At 36.0% G+C, this 24,842-nt stretch overlaps 1 protein-coding gene across 5 annotated transcripts in view; it reads right to left on the reverse strand.

The window, feature by feature from the left end:
• Nucleotides 1-4,244: 4,244 nt before the first annotated feature.
• QKI (QKI, KH domain containing RNA binding) overlaps nucleotides 4,245-24,842 on the reverse strand; it is a 164,802-nt gene continuing 144,204 nt past the window's right edge. The window contains exons 5-8 of one of the 5 annotated variants that reach the window (XM_025381417.1): nucleotides 16,727-16,814; nucleotides 14,740-15,015; nucleotides 11,660-11,734; nucleotides 4,245-7,747 (exon numbers count right to left, since the gene is read on the reverse strand). In XM_025381417.1, coding sequence (XP_025237202.1) covers nucleotides 7,731-7,747; nucleotides 11,660-11,734; nucleotides 14,740-15,015; nucleotides 16,727-16,814 — 456 coding nt within the window. In that variant the 3' untranslated portion in view covers nucleotides 4,245-7,730. Of the gene's footprint in view, nucleotides 13,798-14,739; nucleotides 15,040-16,726; nucleotides 16,815-24,842 lie in introns of all 5 variants that reach the window. The other 4 variants (XM_025381416.1, XM_025381419.1, XM_025381418.1 and 1 more) reach the window with 4 other exon arrangements.

Below are 24,842 nucleotides of genomic sequence, written 5' to 3' on the forward strand. Positions count from 1 at the left end.
AATAAGGGAAGCACTAAAATTCAGGTTTCAAGCATAGCCAAGGCACTTTCATCACTCCCAACCTTGACAGTCCTAAGTTAAAGGAGTGATCATAAAATCTTTAATCAACTCAAATAGTTCTGCAAGAATTGTGGATTCACTTGCAAATATTTTCTTCTCCTTTTGCTCTTAATCATCTTTTTCTTGTCATAACTTTATTAATATTAATATCCAGTTAAGTAACCAATGAATATAGTATAGCATACTTTAAGAAACAAAGACTAGAGATTTTCATCCCAATTTTAGGAGATATTCTTTAAAATTGAAACTGTTGTATAGCATGTAAAAATAAGCACTTTCAGATATACACTTCACAAAATAGCATTAAACTGGAATAATCTAATTTTAATAAACATTTTTTGGGGAAGATGTGATGTCAAACTTACCATGACTATTATTTTAGATATATGTATAGTACAACTATTAGATGGTCAATTAGTTTAACTGCTTTCTAAGAAGACCACAAATTATTGTATAAAAGAGGTAATCATTAAAAATTACATTGGGAAGGAAATCCAAATGTCTAGTGCTTCCACTCACTTAATAGAAGTCCTTCTTTAAACAGTAAGAAATACAATATGCATGAATAAGTGACTAAAATATTCCTCTGATTTTTCAGGAGGAAAAACATCAACACCGATTTTACGTCATCCCTTTTGAAAAGTTGGTTTGAAAGTCAGATCACCATCCTGGACCAGGAGACAAGCAGAGAGATCCACAGGAGTCAGGGAGAGGAGGAAGGATTAAAGCAAGACAAGAGTAAGAAAACCAACAGCCCAAGTGTGACACCAGAGACAGGAAGGAGTGGTGGGGTGGTGACTAACCAGGGAATGCTTGGCTCAAGGGGACAGTTGAATTACTCAGTTTCGGCTGGGGCCTACTACATGAGAATACATGTTTGGGCTTTCTAGACACTTTGATCTTTCAGGAAGAGCAGATTTTGCGAAGAAACTTTTTAAAAAAAAATTCTAATATGGGCAATCACTTTTTTTCTTAAGTCTAGTGTTGCCACCTTTAAATTATGGCAAGTAGTTTAAAAAGGCAAAACACTGTATAAGCCAAACCAAACACACCTTTCGGCTGCTAGTCTGTAGGACGGTGCTATGGATCCTGCACTTGTGGGCTACTTTAACAAAGCATTCTGTTGAGGAAAACTAAGGTTCCAGTGAGCAAGAGGAAAGGAGCCAGAGTTACTTGGAGATGATATAAATAAGACAGACTGGAAAACTTAAGGCACAAAGAGTCATAACGTTTCGATGTTAAAGAATCGTAAAGGTTTCACACTACTGGAAATGATTTTTTTAAAAAAAACCAATTCTTTGTTCAACAAGTTAATGACACTAGTCCTTTTCACGAAGCTGATGAAATCAAGATTTTGGTCAGTATTCCTTTCTTCTTTCTTACATTTAAAAACTACATAAAAATTGTACCATTAAAGACAAAAAAAATAACTATTTTGGATGCACAGTCCAACTGTGGAACACTGTAGCAGTCTGTTTACTAATCTCTCTTAATGACTAAAATCAGAGTGAATGGTATGCTCATTTTCTAATGTTATTGTAACTCCAGAATGTCAGATTCTTCTATTAGTGCTGCAAGCCTCAATAAAACTGGAAGTGTGCGTTCTTTATTCTGATATTGATACATGCATTTTCTGGGGGTGAAGGATAAGCAGCTCTTTTCAGCTGAGTTGGCTTGAGAGGATAAAGCACATGCACTTTTTCCAGTTGGTTTATTGCATTTCATGTACAGTCATATGCAGTTCTCCGTTCACATGTGATCTGCGAACACCTATTTCGACTTCTATAGAGAGATATATATATACACAATTTCCACAGTAAAATTTTAAATGTCTCATACATACCACTATAAACCATAAAATATATATTTGGTAATGAAAACTTAATAGCACTTTAAGTTATAAATTAACTTTTACCCTGGAAGCTGAGATCTTCCCACAATGTGATGTCTTTTGCCAAGGGGCAACAAAATTGTAATGTGGAATCAATATTGCCGCTGCTCTTTGCTGCACCTATCGCCTCCTACTATGAATTCATTCATCTGCCTTCTCTCCCACCCCCTGGCAATTAGTGCAGCAGAAACACAGAAAGGAGAGGACTGTGCCGAGGTTAACCAGTTTGATTCCGCATTGAAGGCACGAGTGCATATAATGTTGGTAAATCTCTTCGTATCAAAGGCATCTCAATTTAGATCATTTAAAAGAAACTACAGATAAAATTAGATGTGTAGCACATATTTCTAAAATATTGTCCATATTTTTTCCATTTTAAATAAAGGTATTAAGGGATTCGTGACAATGTAAAAAACTACTCTAGGCACTTAGGAAATTTGCGAATTCGAAAAGTTGGAGAATAATTTTTGCCAAATAAATGACCATTTGGCAGTAAGGCCTATTCTACCAAAAATAATTTGTTTGAAATGCTGTTAACAGCTACTTCTTATCAAGGAATAAAGACAGGCATCCCACCCTGGTCAAACATAAAAAACCACTCCCACTCCACCCCCAAACTAAAGAAACCTTAGGCTGTCACATGTGGAAGTGCTATGACACATATATATACACATGTATATATATTCATTAGAGTCTTGGTTTGGTAGTGAGCCATTTCATTTAAACCTATCATTCGCTTTTGGCACACTAACAAATTCAGAACCTTATCTAGTGTTGAGAAAACCGTAACCAGACACCAATTGTGTGTACGTACACACATCCTGGTTTTATGGGCAGGGTGCCTTAACAACCTCTTACACGTGGAGCCACCGCACTGGGGCGTACGGGAGTAACTACTCTCACGTTAAGTCTTCCCTGACATTTTGCCGAAAGGAAAAAAATGTTTAAGTACATTAATTTCACCAACTTCTTGACTGAAAGCTCAGCTTTCAATTGTTTTGTCAAATAGTTTCAATCAATCAACTGACTCTAGAATTTTACTGTTCTAGGAATTTGGTAGTTTGTTTAATAATATTGTAACCTGTATAAAAATGAAATTTGTAATGTTATTTTCGCCTTTTAAAACTTTACATTTCCTACATAAAAGGTAGCAATGACTTAATTATACATAAAGTACCCTTAACTGAAAATGAGATGAGGCTGCATTCATAGGCTTTAGAGAATAGTAAATTGCATAGAAATTCATCAATTTAAGTGACATGGTACCATGACAACTTGTACATTAGCAGCTTGACAGACAGCTTCGAATTTTCACAGACTACTACATGAACTGTTAGGGCAACAGAAACTTTTACAAATAGTAGCATGTTAAAGACCTGTCTACCTAACAACAGTACACTGCCCCACCGCTCCCATCAGAGAAATGACCCAGTTTGTTTACATGATCCAAGTGACCATCTCAATGGTGATTCGCTGTTATCACTCGAATCAGCTATCACTACTCTGTGTATTATGTATATGTACGTGTGTATATATATTTATGAATGAGAATACCTTGACAGTCTGATTGGTTAAGGGCGTATTGGTACAGTTTTTTCTTCTATTACATGTCACTCATTTCGGCCCCAAATTCTACAACTCTAAATAAATAAAACGTCATTTACAAAGATACATTGCTATGTACAAATGCAAAAATTCATCCTGAGGATTTTGTTATCTAGGAGAACTGTTTCACAGAAAGAAGGAAGTATCAATCTGTGAAATAAAAATGCACCTTGAGTTAAACTAAGTAATTCATAATTACAGGTTAATTTACCCAAGTTCCAGCCAAGAAAAGCATGAAGATATTTAGGAAATCTTAAATTGATTTGCATGCAAGAAATTGATCATATACAACTTTTCAAATCCCAGTGTTCTTCCCCCTTAAACTTCTTGTTTAACGTTTTAGTCTGACTGTATTTGTAAAGTAGGTGACAGGGAAAAAAATACCTGAGGAAAACTCAGTAATGTGCTGAGGGTTCTTTTCCTCATTGGAAAGCAGTGGGGCTTCAGGCCACCATGAGAAACAGTCAGTGGGCCTTTGGCTTTACCCAAGTTAAGCTCCCCTAACAGGAGCAGTTAGCTAAACAAGTTCAATGCTTTCCAAAGGAAAAAGGTCAAGTTAAAATAAAAATCTAAATAAAGGTAAAATATCAATAGTTTCTCTGCTTTACAGTGTGACCATAAAATTACTTATTTACAGAAATTAAAAGAAATGGTTCAACAAAGAATCAAACTGGTTTCTCCAGGTATATACCATTACAATATATCTTTTTACTCTTGATGCTGTGAGCAGACAGTGATTATTTTGGAGAAGGAAAAATAAGGTGTGGAATTAGTAATGCAGATGCTGAAAGGCAAGTGGCAAGAGGAGAAGAATGCCTCCAACAAAGGCCTCTTTGTTCCCATCTCTACTGCACCTACCCCCACCCCTCCACAAGGTACAAGACCAGAATAACCAAAGCTATTTTAACAGTAGTGTGCAAAACTGTCAGCTGACAAACAACATAAAAACAAGTCACGCCATGTTATCTGTGGTCACGTTCTTCAGGGTTAGTCCAGTAACTCAAGACTTTACATTCTTTTGTCTTTATTTGTTTATTTTAATTAAACATATAAAGGTTAATAAACAGACATAGTCCAGAGTTAGTAGGTTGGTATTATAACATTTATTAAAATAATGCTATGGGTTAATAGAAACAGCAAAGAACCAAAGAATTAAAATGCAAGCTATGTAAAATCCCAACTAAAACCCAAAAGTGTCTAATGTATTCATTCATTAGCTAACTAAAAGCCCAAAAAAGACAAGACACCCAATATAATAAAGTACTGCAAAACAATTGGCAATTTTCAGTTATCAAAATTGTGGATTTTGCATTTTGTATCCTTTTCTCAATCAAGAAAAAAATTCTTTTTGAATGTTATATAACATACATATAAAACAAGATAGAAAAATACATTATAAACTTGTAACAATGGCTGTAAATACATTATCTTACATGTTTCTCATAGGCAATAGGTTGGTTATGGTACATACACAGCATGAAACTAAGATAATAAAGAATAGACAAAAATACATGTCAGCTGTACGATAACATACAAGCGACACTCCCATCTACCCACACTAAAAAATTACATAATACTGTCAGAAAAAAAGTCTTAAAAACTACATATTTTAATAAGAAATAAATTCAATAAAGAATGATAATACTGAGAACCAAGGCATTCAGAGATTTCAAAAGTCATGCTTTTTTCAGTTGATCCAAAATTTTGTCAACCAAGTTTTCAAAAGTTTGTTCAGAGCCAACATTACCCATAAATGTCACACATTTATTATTTCATACATTTACTTTCTTCCCCATAAAAGACCTTTGATAAACATCTAAAATGTCCAGGTATAACACAGTTGAGATGAAACTGGATCAAATACTGGTATTTTTTTAACAACTATCACCTCAAGTGTTTGAGTGTCGCAAATTTATTAAAGCAACCAAACAATATAAAAATCAAAATGGCACAGCATATATTGTAAATAAATCAAAACTGTATGTGTAACAGAAAGACAAAGCAGTGGCATATTAAACCAAAGCTAGCTGGATACCAAACAACGAATGTCTATTGCATAGTAAATAAACTGACAACGGTTTCCAAGTGAGACAAGATGGCAGGGGAGGTCACCAAGAAGGTCATGACTCAGCTTCCTGCTGACCTCTGACTGTGATGCTGGGAAGGTGTGGAAGAGGGGACGAGTTGATAAGCTGGGGGGCGGGGGGACTCCACTGTCACTTGAGATTTGCCACGTCTGGTACTGAGCAGTTAATGATTATTCACTCAAGTGTTTAGATGTAGGCTTTGCACACAAATTGCTTCAACTACATAACTAACTGTTTCAACTTCTAGAGAAATTAGAAGCTTAAGGTGAAATGTGGTTGAGTATTTATATGCACTATGATGCTAGTTTTTCACATTCTTTTAAAGTTAAGGGGTGGGGGAGGCAAAGGTTACTGAAACAGTAAAAGGATACACTACACCAGTTATCTGGTATGATATAAAGACATGTGATTAAATTTGGGTGATTTAAAACATTGTTTTCCAGAATGAAAATCACAAAGATTCACTTTTCTGAAAACATTTGCTAGGTATCCTATCATCTCCAATTAATTAAAAACAAAATAAAAATCAAAACCAAATGAATGCATCCCCCTTCTCCAAATAAAACAAAGTTCTAATTTGTCTGTAAACTGAAGTTCAGATGACACATAATTTTTATCTCAGAATCGTTTGGGTTAACACTGAAGATTGGAATAACCAAAAATATTAAATTATTTTTTTAAAGAATGATGTTTTAAAACTTACTAGTCAGGCATTAGAAAAGTTATCAAATCTTTTCACAGTATCAGATTTGGCAAATTTGCATCAAGGTAACGTGGCAAAAATCATATAATTCAAACCATCAACTCATTTGTCTCCCTCATATCTTCTTTCACATACTGGGCGACTGAGTAACATGCATTAACTTGTATTCTGAGGGAGGAGCTGATCTTTATGAGACACTTGACTAAATGACCATGAAGGAAAATAAGGCACTTTCTTTTCTTTAGACTTATTCCAATACTTAAAAAATAAAAAAGAAAGACAAAAAGGCTCTTTTGGTCTTTTGTTTCTTGACAACCACCAGAAAAAATCATTTAATGAAATAAAGGGTTTCTTTGTTCTTTTTCTTTTTTTTTTTATAACACTTGAAAGTATAAAATGCTACATTTCCAAAAATATATATATTTTTTTCTGCACCAGCACCCTTGTATAGTAAAAGTATCTACTTTTTGTTCATTTGTTTCAATGCACTACACTTTATCTACAATTTCATTACATGTATACAGCAAATAGGCAAGCATGGCTTTTACATCCTTAATGATTTTTTTCTATACAGGGAGGTTTAAAAAAAAATACTTGAACAGTTTGCCCAGTAATGTGACACATAATGCATGTACCTTGTTCTCATATTTTTTTAGAAGGTGTAAAATAAAGATTCGGTAATTTTAACTTAGATATTTATCTTTTAAAAATAGTGTTGCAGTTTTGTTATTTGCATTACTTTTCAAAACTCCTTACGTTTTTCTCTCATGGCACACTTTCTTCTAATACTTCAAATTTTGGCAGGCAATATAAAAAAGGCTGCAACTTCTGCCCTTTGAGGGCACTGTAGTGACTAAACAGCATATCAAATTTTGAATACTTTTCGAAATCACTTCACCAATGATATCCCTGACCGAAGGTTCATGCATGATGCATCATCACACAGTACATTCAGAGAGAGCTTTGACTTCGCTATGAGAAGAAAAAGATTCCTAGAAGTCTCTCACAGTAACTGCCTCTGTCATTGAGTAGTTAAGGGCCATCTGTCTCCCCTTCTTAAGAGAGGCCTTCTTACCGTTCGCTTAGGGTGGGATATTAAAAGATGATCAGTGCTGTGGGATGAATTGGGCCTTATTGCTTTACTACTATTCAGTGCAGGTTCTAGAACCACTTTCACCCAAACAGGAAAAAAAAAAAAAAGCTGAGTTGGAGGACAACAATTTCTTTGTCTTTTGTTTGGTTAGATGGTAAGACGAACGGACAAGTGCCTCAGCTCGCTGCACTGACGACAGGCAAGCAAAGGCGATTACCAGTTAACTGATCAGCAGGCAGGCATGGTCAGGTCATCATTGGGTGAAGAGTTCAGAGGTCAGAAGGTCATAGGTTAGTTGCCGGTGGCGGCTGGGTGGTTAGAAACAAAAAAAAACAAAACAAAAAAAAGAAAAGAAAAGATAGAGAAGAGATTAGTTTCAGCTAGTGACGGCTTAATGACAACATGAAAAACTAATCACAACTAATAAAAAAAAAAGCATGTTTAATTCTGACAAACTGATTGACACCATCTACAGAATACAATTAAAATCATGACAATTTCATATCATGATTTGAACAAATGAAGAAGAGCCCACTCCCACAAAAAAAACAAAAACAAAAACAAAAAACTGGTTAACAAGAAAAAATAGAAATAAAATACAACTAACAACTAATAGTTAGTAGCAGTCAATGAAGGAAATTGAAAAACAACAATGAATAGGTTCGGTATACAGAATTTTTAAACAGTCAGTGCAGTTATCAGTATCTGACTGCTATTAAGCATTAGTATTCTCTCAGATGCAAGCATTAAAGCAACTATTAATGATGGATGTGATTATTAATAACTGATGATTAACAGAAATGAATCTAAAGAAATTCAAAATTCTATGAACAATTTGGTTCAACATAAACTCTGGGCCAAACAAGGTTTCTTTTGTTCAATAAATGTTTATTGCTTTTTCAATTATTCTATTTACAAACAACATGGAATTTCTTGGCCTCATGATACAAAGCAATACTAAACTGTAGTCTAGCAGTGTAGGCAACATCATGGGAACCAGAAAATGGCCAGGCCTTTTGCACTAGCCAACACTTTCCAGTTGAAAATACTATTTTACACATATAGAACACTTATAAAATGCACTTGCATGTAAACACTGTAAAATCCTGCCATTTAAAATTCTACACTCAAAAAGCTCTAAGTACATCAAAAAATAGAAGAAATTTCTAATTGATACCAATAAGGCATTTTAAAACTACAAACAGCTTTCTTTATTCAATTTCAAAGCTAATACTCTGCAAATACAATAAAATCTGACATTTCATATACATTCCTGCTTTATATTTTTATATTTTAAAAGAAGCCACCTGTAAATACTATTTTCTTTTGCAAAATAACAAAAAGGACAAAAAATTTTTAAAAATTACAGTAAAACATAAAGTAGTTCTCAAGTGGAAAAGTTATCATTCCCAATGTCCTTGAGTTGTTCCTTCCTTAATCAACCTTTGTCACATTCTGCTTCACCAAACTTGGTCCACTTAACAGTAGTATAATTTTTAAGACTCATTCAACAGCTTAATTATTTCTACTATATTCTGAGGTTTGATAGAATTTTCTGTACTGTTGCCATTGTGACTAAGGCAGAGGAGATGTGAATGAAAAGATATTCAGTGCAAAGTTAGATTCTGTGCCACTTCATAAATCAAAGCCCAGAAGGTGTAATGTTCAGAGTTTAAATGATCTAAATAATGGACTGATTTACCTTCATATGACAAAAATGCTTTCTATAGTCTATCATTTAGAACAGTTTATAAATACTACAAAAATATTGTATCTTCAATGTGACCAAATCTTCCCTGAATTTCTTAAAAGTGGAATTTTATTTAAAATAAAAATTGCTGCCCCAAAATCATAGAAGAAAATAAATATTTAACATGATGTAGTCATACTACTTCACAGGTATTCCAAAATATAAAATCTTAAAGCATTTTTGATGTTATTCATAATTTTGATTAAAACTGTTTAAAGTTTCTTATACAAATTATATAAGTGATGGTTTTTGTATTACTCAGAAAAACTTCTGACTTCTTTTTTGAGTGTGGAATATATAAACGAAGTGAGTGACCATATATATATACCAGGACACCTAGACTACATCCTCTGCCAAGTCTTGGCCTCCTACACAGGTGTGTCACCATACAAGACCATACAGTTCGTTACAACTAAAAGATCAGTTGGTCTCTAATAGGCTTCAAATTCAGTTTTGAAATATATATAGAGAGGTGAGTTTACTTTTAGTAAAGAACTAGATATTGGTCAACCATGTAGGACTCTAAACGTTCATATAGAATTACATGGTTATATATCCAAGGGCTGAGTTTCTTTGCATTAAATGAATGCTTATACTAATAAACTTCTCTTCAAAATAGTTTTTAAAAATAATTTTAACCTCAAAAATAGAGAAAACAGTAGTATCATAAAATAATTTAAGTGAAGGACTTCAGACATCTCCCTTAGACCCAATGAGTGCATACAGTGATAAGTATACGAGTATTCTGTTACTAAAAAAGAAATGAGCATTTCGGTTTGCTGACACTGCATTTTAAATAAAAACAGTGACAGAACTAATCAAAACACATAACAACAAAAGATCCATGCATGGAATGTGTCGTAATTTTCCAAATACAATAAAATCTTCCTCAAATATGTCCAACTATCTCAAGGCACTGGAGTATTAAGTAGGCCAATAATTATCGTGTTAAAGCAAAATGGTGAGAAATCTCCTAAAAGGGGGCATACAGGGAAAGATTAGCTGGGAGGAAAAAACTACTTTAAAATACTCTTTAGAACAATTGTAGACATAAGCAATATGAATAAAACCTCAAATTATTCATGGAATTGTCCCATTTCTTTAAAACTAAAGTGACTTTCCAAAAAATTTCCCCATCCCTATGAGACGTGTTCATGCAGAACACTTACAAGGAATATCATCTTCATAGATGATCACGGAGCTGGGGTCTATTCTGTTCACTGAATAATCACTGTAAGTGATGTATACATTAGTTTGAAAGTCTTGGACATTCTTTATGTATTGTGCTAAACAAATATTAACAGTATCTTTGGGAAAGGCATGTTATTTCTGACGTGGACAACAGCTGTGTCTAGTATTTATCATCAGTACTCAAGGTAATCACATGAAGCAGGTAGGTCCTTCATAAATTCACAGAAGATGTACAATTGAAGTGCAAATCCAGCACTTTTTCCTCCACTAATATTTGAGACTTTGATCAGTTTAATTTGTAGGAAACAAATGTGCCATAATAGAAACTTGTAAAAAATCCTTTTTTACTACCATGCTTGAGATTCCTATCTTGTCGATGGAAAAACTTAGAAAACGATTCAATGTCAATAAACCGAAAATACCATTCCTCAATAAGCAAAAATAATTTATAAAAGGGTCCAAGGGCATATACAGGACACAAATTATAAAAGTTGTAAAGGAGAAAAATGAAGACTTATTTTCCAGTCACAGGTTAGTCAAAAATGATATTCACACAGCTGGATCTCATATCACCACAGAAATTCAAGAGACAGTTTACCTTCAGATAATATATTTTAGCAGCAAATGACAAAAATCAAAGGATCCATTTTGGCAAGAGAATGTAAGAATAAAAGGGAATTGACGCTCTAATTTATATTAAAAAAAATCCAACTACATGAAAGTTATCTTCACAGTCCTCACTTTGTTGATTTTAGCTAAGTACTTGACATGTGCACCCTCACGTTTATACAGTGGCTCAAATATTTTATTATAAAGAAAAATGGAAACTAAATCTTCAGTTTTCTCCAAAAGTACACAGGAGGCATATATTCCTTTACTTCTCTCATTAAAGCACCACCCGTTCAATTCATTTTGCAATACCAACTCCAAATTTCAGAATTTTTAAAAGGTAAATTTTAGCAAAAGTTATTAATGAAAATAACTGAGGCAACATCAAAATTTAATAGCTCCCCAAATTGACTAATTTATGTTTTAGTAGGAATAAATCATAGTACATAATAATAGAAGATTTAATAAGTTAAAAATATGAAGGGAGAAAAAACCAAACCAAAACAAAAAACCCAACCCTTATATCTGTCAGTGATCACAAACAAATTTAGAAAAGGAAAAAAAACTGTGTGCAGGTAAGCAATTACATTTTTCCATCAGGTGTGGTGTTGCAAATTTTATGGACACCCAACGCATTTCTTATAGACAAGAACTGCAGAACTAAACTAACCTCGGTCTGCGGTCACAATCCTTTGGTAAGGATGGACACGCATATCGTGCCTTCGAACTTTAGTAGCCACCGCACCTAGTTAAATTGCAATTACCAAGACAAAGTTAGAAAACATTCACAAGGGGGGAAAAGAACATTAACAGCAGGTTTATCAAAATGGATTTCAAATGTTCATTTACTACAAAAGTTTAAGAAACACGTTAAGGCACAGTAGTTTTAAAATTAACCACAATATGTCATGTATATATGCATCTATTAATATTGCATTCATTTCAAACATCTTGGGCCTTAACCTATTTTATCCATTCATTTACAATCCCCAAGTTACAGTATTTCATGAACTCTATTAGATCCAAACATATTTAAGCTTTACTAGTCACATATTCACTGAAGTGCCTTTCTCGCAGCAGGACTACTTAAATAATGCCATGTTTAATACTGACAATTATTTGCTAACCTTAAGACCACTTCAAGAGTTTATCACTTAAAAAGGTTTAAAAGCAATTCTTAAAGCCTACAGATTGTGGTTTTAAACTCTGAGTCAATAAGTATGAACTGCAATGAATTAGGTGATTAGTAAAGCAAACAGTATAGTACACTTAGCAGTCAGTATACTACTATACACTCCTTTATAAATTACCATTACTGTGTAATATTACAGACTAAACCAAATTAATAACATAATTTTACTTTATATCTATGTGCAAAAAGTGCAAGTAAGTCACTGACTGCTAGGCTAAGCTTTTTTCCCCCGGAGGCTGCTGAGACTAAGCATTTGTTAAATTCAGATCTGATGAGGGTTCAGTTAAGACCGTTCTTGAATTCTTAGCCTTTCGTTGGGAAAGCCATACCTAAAGATAAAAGGAAGGGAATTAAAAATTAGTCATCAATGAAGATTTGATGCTAATACCAATCTCCTCACTACTACCAACACACATGTCTGCATCTGTTTTGAAGGGCACTGCTTATTTTAAAATAATTTAATGTGAGATGTGACATAAATAGCATGCATGTTATCTGTGTGCAAATTTATTATAACTTAGAAATTTAAAATAATTTTCTGAGTTCTCCAAGTGGTCAATATCATGTTTTACTGCTTAGGTGGCAAAGCAAGAAATAAAATTAACCATAGTAAGATTTTTTCATTTGGCACTTATTATTATTCACCTTATGAATGCCAATTAGAAATCTGCATATTTTGGTCTTTATTTTACCAGTCTAACAATTAAGTTTTTATAAGTAAAAATTTTTCAACAAACAAAAGACATGAAGCTTTACAATGAGAAACAAGTTTTACTGCAGTGCCTCTTGCTATTTCTAAGCAGTAAACTGGTCCATCACCCCTTATTCATTTTAGATAAGGTAATCATATACAAGTACAATTCCATGTGGCAAAATCAGGGAGATCTTGCACTGAAAGTGCTGGAACAGCAGCTGGTAGCTAAGAGCCCCAGCCCTGCAGGAAGTCAAGAGTCATAACTCCTCGGGAACAGATGCTGTGGGTGCAGCAGAGAGGAGTTCTGGGAAAAGGAGCATGCATGGGACCACAGGACAGAGTATTAATAGAAAAGAAAACTTAAACAACAAGGTTACAGGTTACATGTTATTTTAAAAATGCTTCAAGAAATGTGCAACAGAGACAAGCCTCTCATAAACAGTTCTGTGGTATAATTCTGACCTGCAATTACTTTATACAATGATTTAGAGATAAACAGAAAACATGTACAATGAAATGTATTTGTTCATGAAACAAAGGGCACCTGAGTGCATGCACACACACAGATAACATACAGAGCATCATGGCTTTCTTTACTTGAACAATGAATTTTCGAGTTTAAATCTTAGTGTCCTCCAGTTCAGTAAAGATTTTCATATCCTTATAAATCAATATTAATGCTGGAAAAAAAAAAACCTTAAGAGATCAAAGTCCTAAAAGTCAACAGCATGCATGCAGCACCAAGGTCGTATACAATTCAGGAAAAAAAGTATTCAAATTTTGTCTGGTAAAACAAAGGGGTTGCACAGAAACAGTTTGTTCCACATTGACTGGTCGTGTTATAACAGCTGCTGTATTCTAGTCCTTCATCCAGCAAGTCAATGGGCTGAAATATCAGGCATGACTGGCATTTCAATCCACTCTATAAAAAAAAGGCATCAGTAATGTCTTTTTCAAGCACACCACTTTTTGTTCATGTAAAACCAAGCGTTTAGATTATGATTTTAATTTTTGCCTTAAGTGAGATTCTGAATTCAGTGATTTGGTATTTAACTATTCCATACTGTACTACTGAAATTAAGAGTATCTCTCATGTTTAATACGACTAGGACTCCAAAAGCCAAGAACTGAAAAATCTTAAGAATACAACTACAGTCATGCCTGCATAACAACATTTTGGTCAACAACGGACCACATATACTACGGTGGTCCCTTAAGATTATAATGGCTATACCACACAGCCTAGGTGTGTAGTAAACAGTATCATGTATGTCTGTGTAAGTACACTTTATGATGTACACCAAATGATGAAATTGCCGGACAAGGCAATTCTTAGAAGGTATTCCCGTTGTTAAGCGATGCATGACTGTATTTATCTGGTCTCTTTCATATTTTAAGTGATCACAAATATTATAAAACACATACAATAATATGAATTTCATAAAGATCTCAAACTACTTTCACATAGAAGTTTAAAGTTTTTCCAACAATTACACAAATCTGTGAGATAAAATGAATCAAAGTTTGAGAAGTGGAGCTGATGGAGGTGACGGGCCAGTGGGGTGGGACCTAAAACTCAGAATGGCCTCAGTCATGTCAAATGTAAAAGTATTTGTTAAAACGCACACAACAGATTTACCCAACCAAACTGAACCTGAGTTACCAAAGTGGATCTGAATAAACTTAAGGTGCAATTATTTCAAAGGGGAACCCTTATGAGAGGCTGCAATAAAATTTAGGGTTCAGGCTTTCCTAATGGAAACTTGTCTTGCCTCTCTAAAACTGATAAAACCATTTCAAAATCTGGGGGAGCAAAAATATTTATAAAGAGAATGTTGTTAACCCCGTGGGGAGAAGAACTTACCTAATACACCACTAGGTTCAATAGGATACTCAAGGATTGATGTAGCTGGTGCCAATGTGTAGGGGTACTCATAGGGTGTATAGATTAAACCAGCTTCGGGCCCTGGAGGAACTATTGCAGCAGTTGGGTGAGGAGTTCCGTTTGGCATGACAGCGGTCTGTATTTGTCTGATCAAAGGCATTATGGTAGGGCCAGCTGGCGTTGGAGTACGCAGGGCAGCTGGTGGGAGAACCGGTGCAGGCCCAGTAATGATCCTTGGAGCAGCCTGGGCTGTTGCTGCAAGAGAAAAGGCAAGGGCTGCTACAGTAAGCAAAGAAATTTAGAAAGAAGTATAGAGACAGCAGTATAAAATATGGGAAAATGAGAGGGGAGTAGGAAAAAGAAAGGAAAAAGCAGGAAAGAAGAAAAATAAAAGGAAATCATTAGTACATGCGCTGATCACACAAAAATGCCAAAGCACACCAATCAAATGCAAACAGCTTTCCCTTTCCCAATGTGATTAAGAATGTGCAAAAATTAAAAAGCCATTGTAAAAAAATGAATGCCACCATTAAATAGGTTATATTTAGTTCATACATTTGATATACCTGTTTTTAAGATTTCATAAGACTAAAGTACATGCAGAAGCACAATGAAACACTTGCATTAACAGATGTTAAAAAATAATTTGTAACTGGAGTCCACAGAAACTCAGTTTGGTATATTTCTAAAGTACAGCTTTAGTTTCAAAGTAAAGTAAGAATAATTTTTATTGCATTTAGCCAAGTAACCACTAGGTATATATGTACATTTCCTGCATCTTTAGGAACTACCATCACAGAAAATCTTAAAAAGCCCTATTTTTAAATTCCTATTAATGATATACTCACATTTTCATGAGTAAATTAATGTTAACAATTTGTAAAGTAACTACTTTTAAACCCAGTAGGTTGCCTACGTTTTGTAAAGCTGCCTAGAACTTTAAAATTCTATGTGTTTTAAATAATCACTAATTTAAATATGGTATGTTCATATAAATGATATGTATGAATCTTAAATTGTTTCAAAACAAAAATTTCACATTATTTCATTTTAAACATAAAAAAGTTATCCTCTTATGGCTTATAAAAACATGCACCGGGCCGGGCGCGGTGGCTCAAGCCTGTAATCCCAGCACTTTGGGAGGCCGAGACGGGCGGATCACGAGGTCAGGAGATCGAGACCATCCTGGCCGACACGGTGAAACCCCGTCTCTACTAAAAAATACAGAAAACCAGCCGGGCGAGGTGGCAGGCGCCTGTAGTCCCAGCTACTCGGGAGGCTGAGGCAGGAGAATGGCGTGAACCTGGGAGGCGGAGCTTGCAGTGAGCTGAGATCCGGCCACTGCACTCCAGCCTGGGCGGCAGAGCGAGACTCCGTCTCAAAAAAAAAAAAAAAAAAAAAAAAAAAAAACATGCACCGATACATATACAAACAAAATTAGGACGGAAAAAGAGTTATCACCCACTGATCTCTGTGAACTCACATATGAAATCAACAGGGAAAAATACTGGAGGGAAAACATGCAAGCAGAGTGAAAGGACAGAACTCAACAGAGGGTCATTTTATTCAGATATACTTCAAATTCACTTTGTCAAAGTAAGCTTTCAATATGCTGTCTTTTGCATACATTTAACAAGATAAGCTGGAAGCCTTACATCTGTATTTAACCAAACAGAAAATTTCTTAAACGCTTGAATTTAGAGATTGAGATTTCGTTAAAATAATGTAAGTCTGTCAACCCAAAACTTCAACATGCTGACATAAAATAAAATCAGGAATGTCCTCAATTCATGAAAGCATTAAAAATAGGACTCTCAAAGTGACAGAATTACTATATCAAGTGACAGAATTACTTCAACTGTTCACTTTGTATAAACTGTTATTGTGTTGTGTTGCCAAAAGGAAAAGTCTGTAGACAAAAACAACAGAGAGAGCAGTAACCCTGGGCCTCAGGGTTCATTCTTACGTGATTTAATGTTGGCATCTCTGTAGGTGCCATTCAGAATCGCAAGCTCCATCAGCTGCATCTTCTTCAGGCTGTCTTCTCCTTCTGCCTATACACGGAAAACACACGAGATCAAAGCATTTGAGACTATCCACAAATATAATAGCTATATCCACACAAAAACCTTCAAGTATCATGTGACTACAGTCACTTGTTTCAATACGGGGAAAAAAAGATCAGGAACTAAAACGTGCTAACATAATGGAGCCTGTTTTCTCAGTGATGGCGTGTTGATATACAGGATATTCTATTTGTAAATTTTTATGTCAGCTACACCGATTTATTAAAGTTCTCCTAAAAAGCTCTGCTTTTAAATAGAAATGAATGAAAACGTGAGGTTAAGACTAAACATAGTATATTCTCTTTGGCATCTATCATTTTAAAATTATTTTAATTAATTTCTTTTTTTTTTTTTTTAGATACAGGGTCTAGCTGTTACCCAGGCTGGAGTGCTGTGGCATGATCCTACCTCACAGCCACCAGGAATTCCCAGGTTCAAGCCATCCTTCCACCTCAGCCTCCCAAACAGCCGGGACTAGAGGCATGCACCACCATGCCTGGCTTTTTAAAATTTTTTGTAGAGACAAGGTCTCGTTTTGTAGCCCAGGCTGGTCTCAAACTCCTGGCTTAAAGTGATCCTCCTGCCTCAGCCTCCCAAAGTGCTAAGATTACAAGTGAGAGCCACTGCACCCAGCCAGCAACTATCATTTTGCTGAATATTCCAAAACTCAGATGTGTTCGTTAAACACACACACACACACACACACACGCACGCACACAAAGAATTTTAAACATAAAAGACTGGATTGCAGAATTTAGGTAAGGAAATTTTATGCTTAATTCTTCAAAAAAGGAAAACTCAGTGAAATAAGAACTTCTAAAAAACTGTATATTCTGCTCTCTTACACCATCCCTGTCTGCTTTCAGTCTAATTAGCAAGTGCTATCAATGTCACAGCAATCTATTAGGGTCACCATATGATTTATTGTCCAAAGCAAGAAACATTCAAAAGCAAAAAGGGGCATTAGTAATAACCATGCTTCAAACGTAAATCAGGATAGTCTCTAATCATCAAAATGTTTGGCCACCCCATTCACCTTGAATTCGTCCCACTCTTTCCATTTACTGTTCCAGTCATTTTTGGCAAAGCATCCAAACTACCAAAACAAGTTGCTAATGGTGTCTGTTCTCCAATCAATCTATACACAAAGGCCAGATTAATTGCCCAAATTACAATTTTCATGTTTCTCAACATTCTGTCTCAAAACACTTTCATGGTTTCTTACTATCTAAAAATACAAAAAATTTTAGTTGCCTATAATCTGGTCCCAAGATATCTTCTCAAGTTAAGCCCATTAACCTACTACTTTACACACATATGTAAGTAACATCCTAAGTCAAACCAGATTGCTCTCCACCATTCATCTCTGTGCATATTCCCACTTCCTCCATCCCAAGTGCTCCCCTGTGTACTGCTCTGTCCCTCTCTCTTTCCAAATCCTGCCTATCCCCATCCCCACAAACTTGAACCTAAATGCTACCTTCCTTTTCCAGGGGCCATCCCTAGATTACAGTATATCCTCAATGTGGTCAATACGTTCTTCAAAACTAACTTTAAGTGAAACAATGGATAGTAGGTCCTGAAATAATGCCATTGCTTTCAACATGATTTCATTATAACATTGATGGGAAAAAAAGGCTGCAATATACTCATTTCGTTTAAAGTTGTATCTCCAAGAACCTATCGACAAAGGTAATTGTTTCTACTTCAAATTACAGTCTGCTGAGTATCATCACTCCCAAAGAAAGCTCCATGAGAATAGGGCTTATTTCTTTGTTACCGCTGCCTAACCCCATGTTCCTACAGCCACCCCCAAGTTATTTGCTAGAACTTATAAGTGACTGGTATGAGAAGTCTTTATTTCCAAATCCCAAATGTCTAAGTCCAACACAAACTTTAACCACAGTCAAAGCAAGCAGTAGATGACGGTCCATCAATCAAAGTCTGTGTAGAGACAGAACTAAGTGCCCCCCACTTTTATGTATCATCTAATCCCAATAACTTTACATGACTTTGTGATATTTACAATGAAAGTAACCCAATGAAACAATTTTCTGATATAGTTTTGTTCCTCGCTGATTCATAAAAGGGTAAGGATGAACAGGACACAAGCTTCTCAGTGCTCCTTTCCATTATAGCTGTAATGATACACAAAATTCTGTTTTTGGCATTACAATGGTGAATGGTGTACTATAATATATAGTAAACAGAACTGTTCAGTGAGCTTTTAGTAAATCACAAGAATTAAAGAAAAAGATGAGTGAAACATAAAGACAATGTTTTGATGTGCTACTGTCAAATTTTTAAAAATCTGCTTTGCAGCAGATTACAGGGAGTAGATACTTACATGCCTGTGGAATTTTACTCCTATCAACTTGCACAAAGATGAGCAAAAAATAAGTATGATCTTTGAAAGACAGAAATAATTTGTTAAAAACTAAATCAGTAAGCTACTACTGGAAGAGAAGAATCAAATCCATTATAATAAAACTTTTAAAGCTTATTTGCTAAAAACTAGTCATCTGAAAGTTGAAACTTAGCAAAAGTTTCAAATTTAAATTTATATATAAAAATGGAATACCAAAAGTATTATAAATTATATGATACATAAAAAAAAGACAAAGAAGAGCAGTAGGTTTACCTCCAGTCATCTACCATAGTGAGAAAGAAGTGGTACAAGTTTGAAAATGTCAGCAAATAAGAGGGCAAATTTACTTCCAACAAAGAGGAAATAAAGATCAAAGAGGACTTTCCTGCAGAAGGAACAGGTGCTTAAAAACATGTTGGCATTGAACTGCTCCTTTTGGATAGCAAAATAACTATTCACTATTTGGCAATGGAGTGTCAAACATGAGAGAAAGCCACAGAGAAAAAAGATAGAAGAAATGCGTGTGATCACCACTGTATGTGCACACTTGTGTAATCTGCAGGGTACAGGATAATGAAAACAGAGGAGAGATCACCCCAAGAGAATAAAAATAAGAGTGGCATAGGAGAAGATCCTGGTGTAGACTGTCATATGGTATTGTTGGAGATGATGGTATGTTACACCAGATCACAGCCATATTATGGCAGGGTACACTAATGCCTCCCAGAAATGCACAGGATTTAGTTGGCAGAGCTGGAATTTGACCCTAGGTGGTCTCAGCCCAGGATGGGCTTCACCCTCATGTCCTGACCACTCCCCACCACTCTGTATTCACACTTTGTGTGTCTTAAGAGACAACAGGGTTCACTGGCTGGGCGCGGTGGCTCACGCCTGTAATCCCAGCACTTTGAGAGGCTAAGGCAGGCAGATCATGAAGTTAGGAGTTCGAGACCAGCCTGGTCAACATGGTGAAACTCTGTCTCTACTAAAAATACAAAAATTAGCTGGGCGTGGTGGCAGGCGCCTGTAATCCCAGCTACTTGGGAGGTTAAGGCAGAAGAATCGCTTGAACCCGGAAGGCAGAGGCTGCAGTGAGCCAAGATCGTGCCATTGCACTCTAGCCTGGACAACAGGGCAAGACTCTGTCTCCAAAGGAAAAAAAAAAAAAAAAAAAAAAGAGAGACAACAGGGTTAATTATAGAATTACTTTCACATGGAAGTGGTTATTTCAACCTTACTGTCCTGGTTTTGACAATGAGATTTAGTAGTGTGTACCTGCCTAAACACTGTTGAAGGTGTATGTCACCTCTTTTTCAAATGTAAGTTCAGATGAGAAAACTAAGTTTCTTCTACAGTCTAGAGGCTCTAGAGCTTCTATGAGCCAGTCTTCAGACCAATTTGTCTGACCTTTTTCTCAAAAATTACAACTGATCAAACGGGACATCCTGATGTTGTACATGTCAACTCCAGATAGTTCACAAAGTACCTGCAGAATCTTGATCGGAAATGAGCAACCCTACAGAGACAGAACACTAACTTTTACATTTGTAACATGGGGCATTAAAATCGTATTTTGTAATACTGAACTCAAGTGATTATCTGGAATCTCACAGCTTCTGATTTCCTAAGTATTTGCCCTATATTCAAGAAACATTTAAAAAATGGAAGCTAAATTCACATGCAGTGGACTCCCAAGATTTTAATTGCAATATCAAATCGGATATTTCTTCCTTTTTTTTAAAAGTTTTTGTGGGCACATAGTAGGTGTATGTATTTATAAAGTACATGCGATATTTTGATACAGGCATACAATGCATATTAATCACATCAGGGTAAATGGAGTACCCATCAACTCAAGCATTTATCTTTTCTTTGTATTACAAACAATCCAATTACACTTATTCTTAAATGTACGATAAATCATTGTTGACTGTAGTCACCCTGTTTTGCTATCAAACACTAGATCTCACTCATTCTAACTACATTATTGTACCCATCAACCATTCCCACTGCACCCTCCCAACCACTCTTGCCAGCCTCTGGAACAATCACTCCACACTCTATCTCCATGAGTTCAATTGTCTTATTTTACCTCCCACAAAAAAAGTGAGAACATGTGCAGATTCTTTCTTTGCCTGACTTATTTCACTCAACATAATGACCTCCAATTTCATCCACGTTGTTGCAAATGACAGGATCTTATTCTTTTTTATGGCTAAATAGCACTCCACTGAAGACACAGGACATTTCCACAAACCCAGAAAGTCTCCTTGTACTGCAAGCCCTAACCATCCATCTGATTTTACTTGCCTAGATTTTCACATAATGAAGGCATATATACTTTTTTGTGTTCAATTTCTTTCCCTCAGTGTAACAGCTGTCAGACTCATCCACACTGCTGCATGTTGCTGTAGTTCATCTGTTTTAGTGGCTTGGTATGTTATTTATCTATTCTTCTGCTACAGACATTTGATTGTTTCTACCTTTTGGATATGTGAACAGAGCCACTCTGAAAATTCTCATACAAAGCTTCCTTGCGAATATAAGTTTTCATTTATCTTGCATAAATACCTATTAGTAGAGTTGCTGGGTCATAGGGAAGATGAATATTTCCCTTGTATTTGTATGGAAAATATTATGGAAAGACTATTAAAGCACAACAAAGAATGCCTTTACTTTTGAAATGTAAAAGCTCAAAAATACAATACACTTCTGCTAATAGCTAAAACCTGTGGTATCAGGGAAGTGCCTTGAGAATTTCAGAATTTTTCAGATTTATAGAAAGATTAGACACTATAGATTCTGTAACACCCACCAGAGTCTGGGGGATACTCCTATAATCCAATCTGTAACAAAAAGAAAAATACACTAAGTGGGGTGAAGAGACTATAAACACAGTTTTCCAAACTTCTGGAGGCTTGCAATTAAGGATGATGAATTATAGGTATTTATAAATATATATTTTAAAATTTATGCATATTAAGTAAGATACAGATGTATCATCAACTATGTTTTTTTTGTTGTTGTTTGTTTTTGGTTTTTTTTTGAGATGGAGCTTTGCTTTTGTTGCCCAGGCTAGAAGGCAATGGTGCAATCTTGGCTCACTGCAACCTCCACCTCCTAGGTTCCAGGGATTCTCCTGCCTCAGCCTCCCAAGTAGCTGGGATTACAGGCTTATGTCACCACGCCTGGCTAACTTTTTGTATTTAGTAGAGATGGGGTTTCACCATGTTGGTCAGGCTGGTCTCGAACTCCTGACCTCAGGTGATTCACCCGCCTCAGCCTCCCAAAGTGCCGGGACTACAGGCGTGAGCCACCACGCCCGGCCATCATCAACTATGTTTAACAGCTATGTTAAAAGGATACAAACAGGTCATGTTTAATGCAATTTATATATTGTTCAACTTTTCTAGATTTAGACACTAGATCTTCATTATCTAATCATTTATGCTTCCTAACAAATCTGTGGTATTGGCAGTGCATTATCCCTGAGGCTCAGGCAGGGTAGGCAGCTTATCCACAGTTACAAAAGTTCACATTGCAAAACTGGCTTCCAACCCAGAAGACCTGATTCAAAGTCCTCATGTTTTAACCGTTACATTATACTTTCTCCAGTCTTAGGATGCCTTTAAGTGGAAGTATCTTGAATTCATCAGACCTCAAGTTAGAAAGAAAATCATGTTTATTTAGTATTTTTAGATCTGTATACTTTTTAAAAAAACTACAACAAAGTAATCACCAGAGAGATGAAACAAATGTATTATTTCCAAATCATTAAAACTATGTCAACTAAAAAAATAATTCGAACCACTGCCTATCACAAAGGCCCAAACACTCTAGCATTCAGGGCATTGAACAGTTTATATGAGCAACCTTGCTTGCAAATGTTCTGCATTAGTCAAAATCATCTGTCCACAATTCCCCAGAGTAGACCTGGTACTTTCCTCTCCAAGTTAGGCTCCTACTAGAAGCATCCTATGTGTTCCTCAATAACACAGATCACTGTCTTCTCCCAGAGTGCAGGCTGTTTTTGTTGTTGTTTTTTTTTTTTTTTTGAGACGGAGTCTCGCTCTGTTGCCAGGCTTGAGTGCTGTGACACGATCTTGGCTCACTGCAACCTCCGACTCCCTGGTTCAAGCGATTCTCCTGAGTGCAGGCTTTTCTAAGCACTCTCATGCATACTGGTCTTGCTTTTATAAATTCACGCTGCTTATTTTTGGGGAGATCAATCATATGTAGCCAGGTGCTACCTCAGTTTTTCTATTTTTTGATGTTTTTAAGAAATTTCTCATGAATTGTATCCATAAATTAACCAATAACCAATTAAACCCATGCTCCCTGTAGTCCCCAAAGCCTTGCAAAAATGAATGTGCTCAATATATTTTAAAAAATGAATTAGTTTTCTATAAATTTGAAATAATGGGTAGAAAAGGTTTTCCGAACAAAAAAATACATGACTAATTTACTTGGAGAATAACAAATATCAGAGAAAAGAAAAAAGGAAGAGTGACCACATTTTATAATGAATTTTGATGCCAATTACCACCTTGATCTGCTCTGACGGCTTTGGCAGACAGAACATGACAAAGAATTTGATTGACTTAATTTAAACAAAGGGGTTTATGAGAGGGAAGTGACAAAAAAGGATTTGTCTTTAAAGCCTCACTCTGCTATTTTGTGGATGAACTGCTGGGGGCGCCAGCGTGATTACTGAGATGGGTCATGAGCTTTAATATGGTCCAGGCAACAGAGAGGATGAACTGGACTGGGGTAGAGGTCATAACAGAGATGGAAAGAGTTATGTTAACCTGACAGGGCCTGATGATCAGTTGGACATAGAGGGTAAGGGAAAAGGAGAAATTAAACAATGTTGTTTGGGTTCTTGATTTAAGCAATAAAGTAGATGGTGGCTCCATGTAATGAGATAAAAGTTGAGGAATATAGAATCAGAAGTTCTCTCTTGAAAGGTTACATCTGAAATACTTATCTTAAACACCTAAGTGGAGATGTCAGATAGATAGCTGAATATTCATCTGGTTGATCAACTTACTCTAACTTATCCTATACAGCTGGTAGAAAAATACGCTTTCATATAATTTTCTGAATTTTTCTCCAAGATGATGTGGCAGTTACTAAGTTCCAAACTGACCTGCCATATACCTTCCAATGCTTAATGCAGGGATCTACAACTACATTGCCAGCTGGTTTTCTGTGAGGTTGTTTTTTTTTTTTGAGACGGAGTCTCGCTCTGTCGCCCAGGCTGGAGTGCAGTGGCCGGATCTCAGCTCACTGCAAGCTCCGCCTCCCGGGTTCCCGCCATTCTCCTGCCTCAGCCTCCCGAGTAGCTGGGACCACAGGCGCCCGCCACCTCGCCCGGCTAATTTTTGGTATTTTTTAGTAGAGATGGGGTTTCACCGTATTAGCCAGCATGGTCTCGATCTCCTGACCTCGTGATCCGCCCATCTCGGCCTCCCAAAGTGCTGGGATTACAGGCTTGAGCCACCGCGCCCGGCCTTCTGTGAGGTTGTTAAAGCGGCCCGCCTTGAAGAGCTGGATGAAGGTGAGAGATGTTCTTTTCAGCTATGCACGTGCCAGAGGCAGCTGTCTCCTGGCTCCATGATTCTTTCCCAGCACCTCTAGAACCAGTC

This window comes from Theropithecus gelada, chromosome 4 (assembly GCF_003255815.1).
Source record: "Theropithecus gelada isolate Dixy chromosome 4, Tgel_1.0, whole genome shotgun sequence".
In the NCBI taxonomy this organism is placed as follows: domain Eukaryota; kingdom Metazoa; phylum Chordata; class Mammalia; order Primates; family Cercopithecidae; genus Theropithecus; species Theropithecus gelada.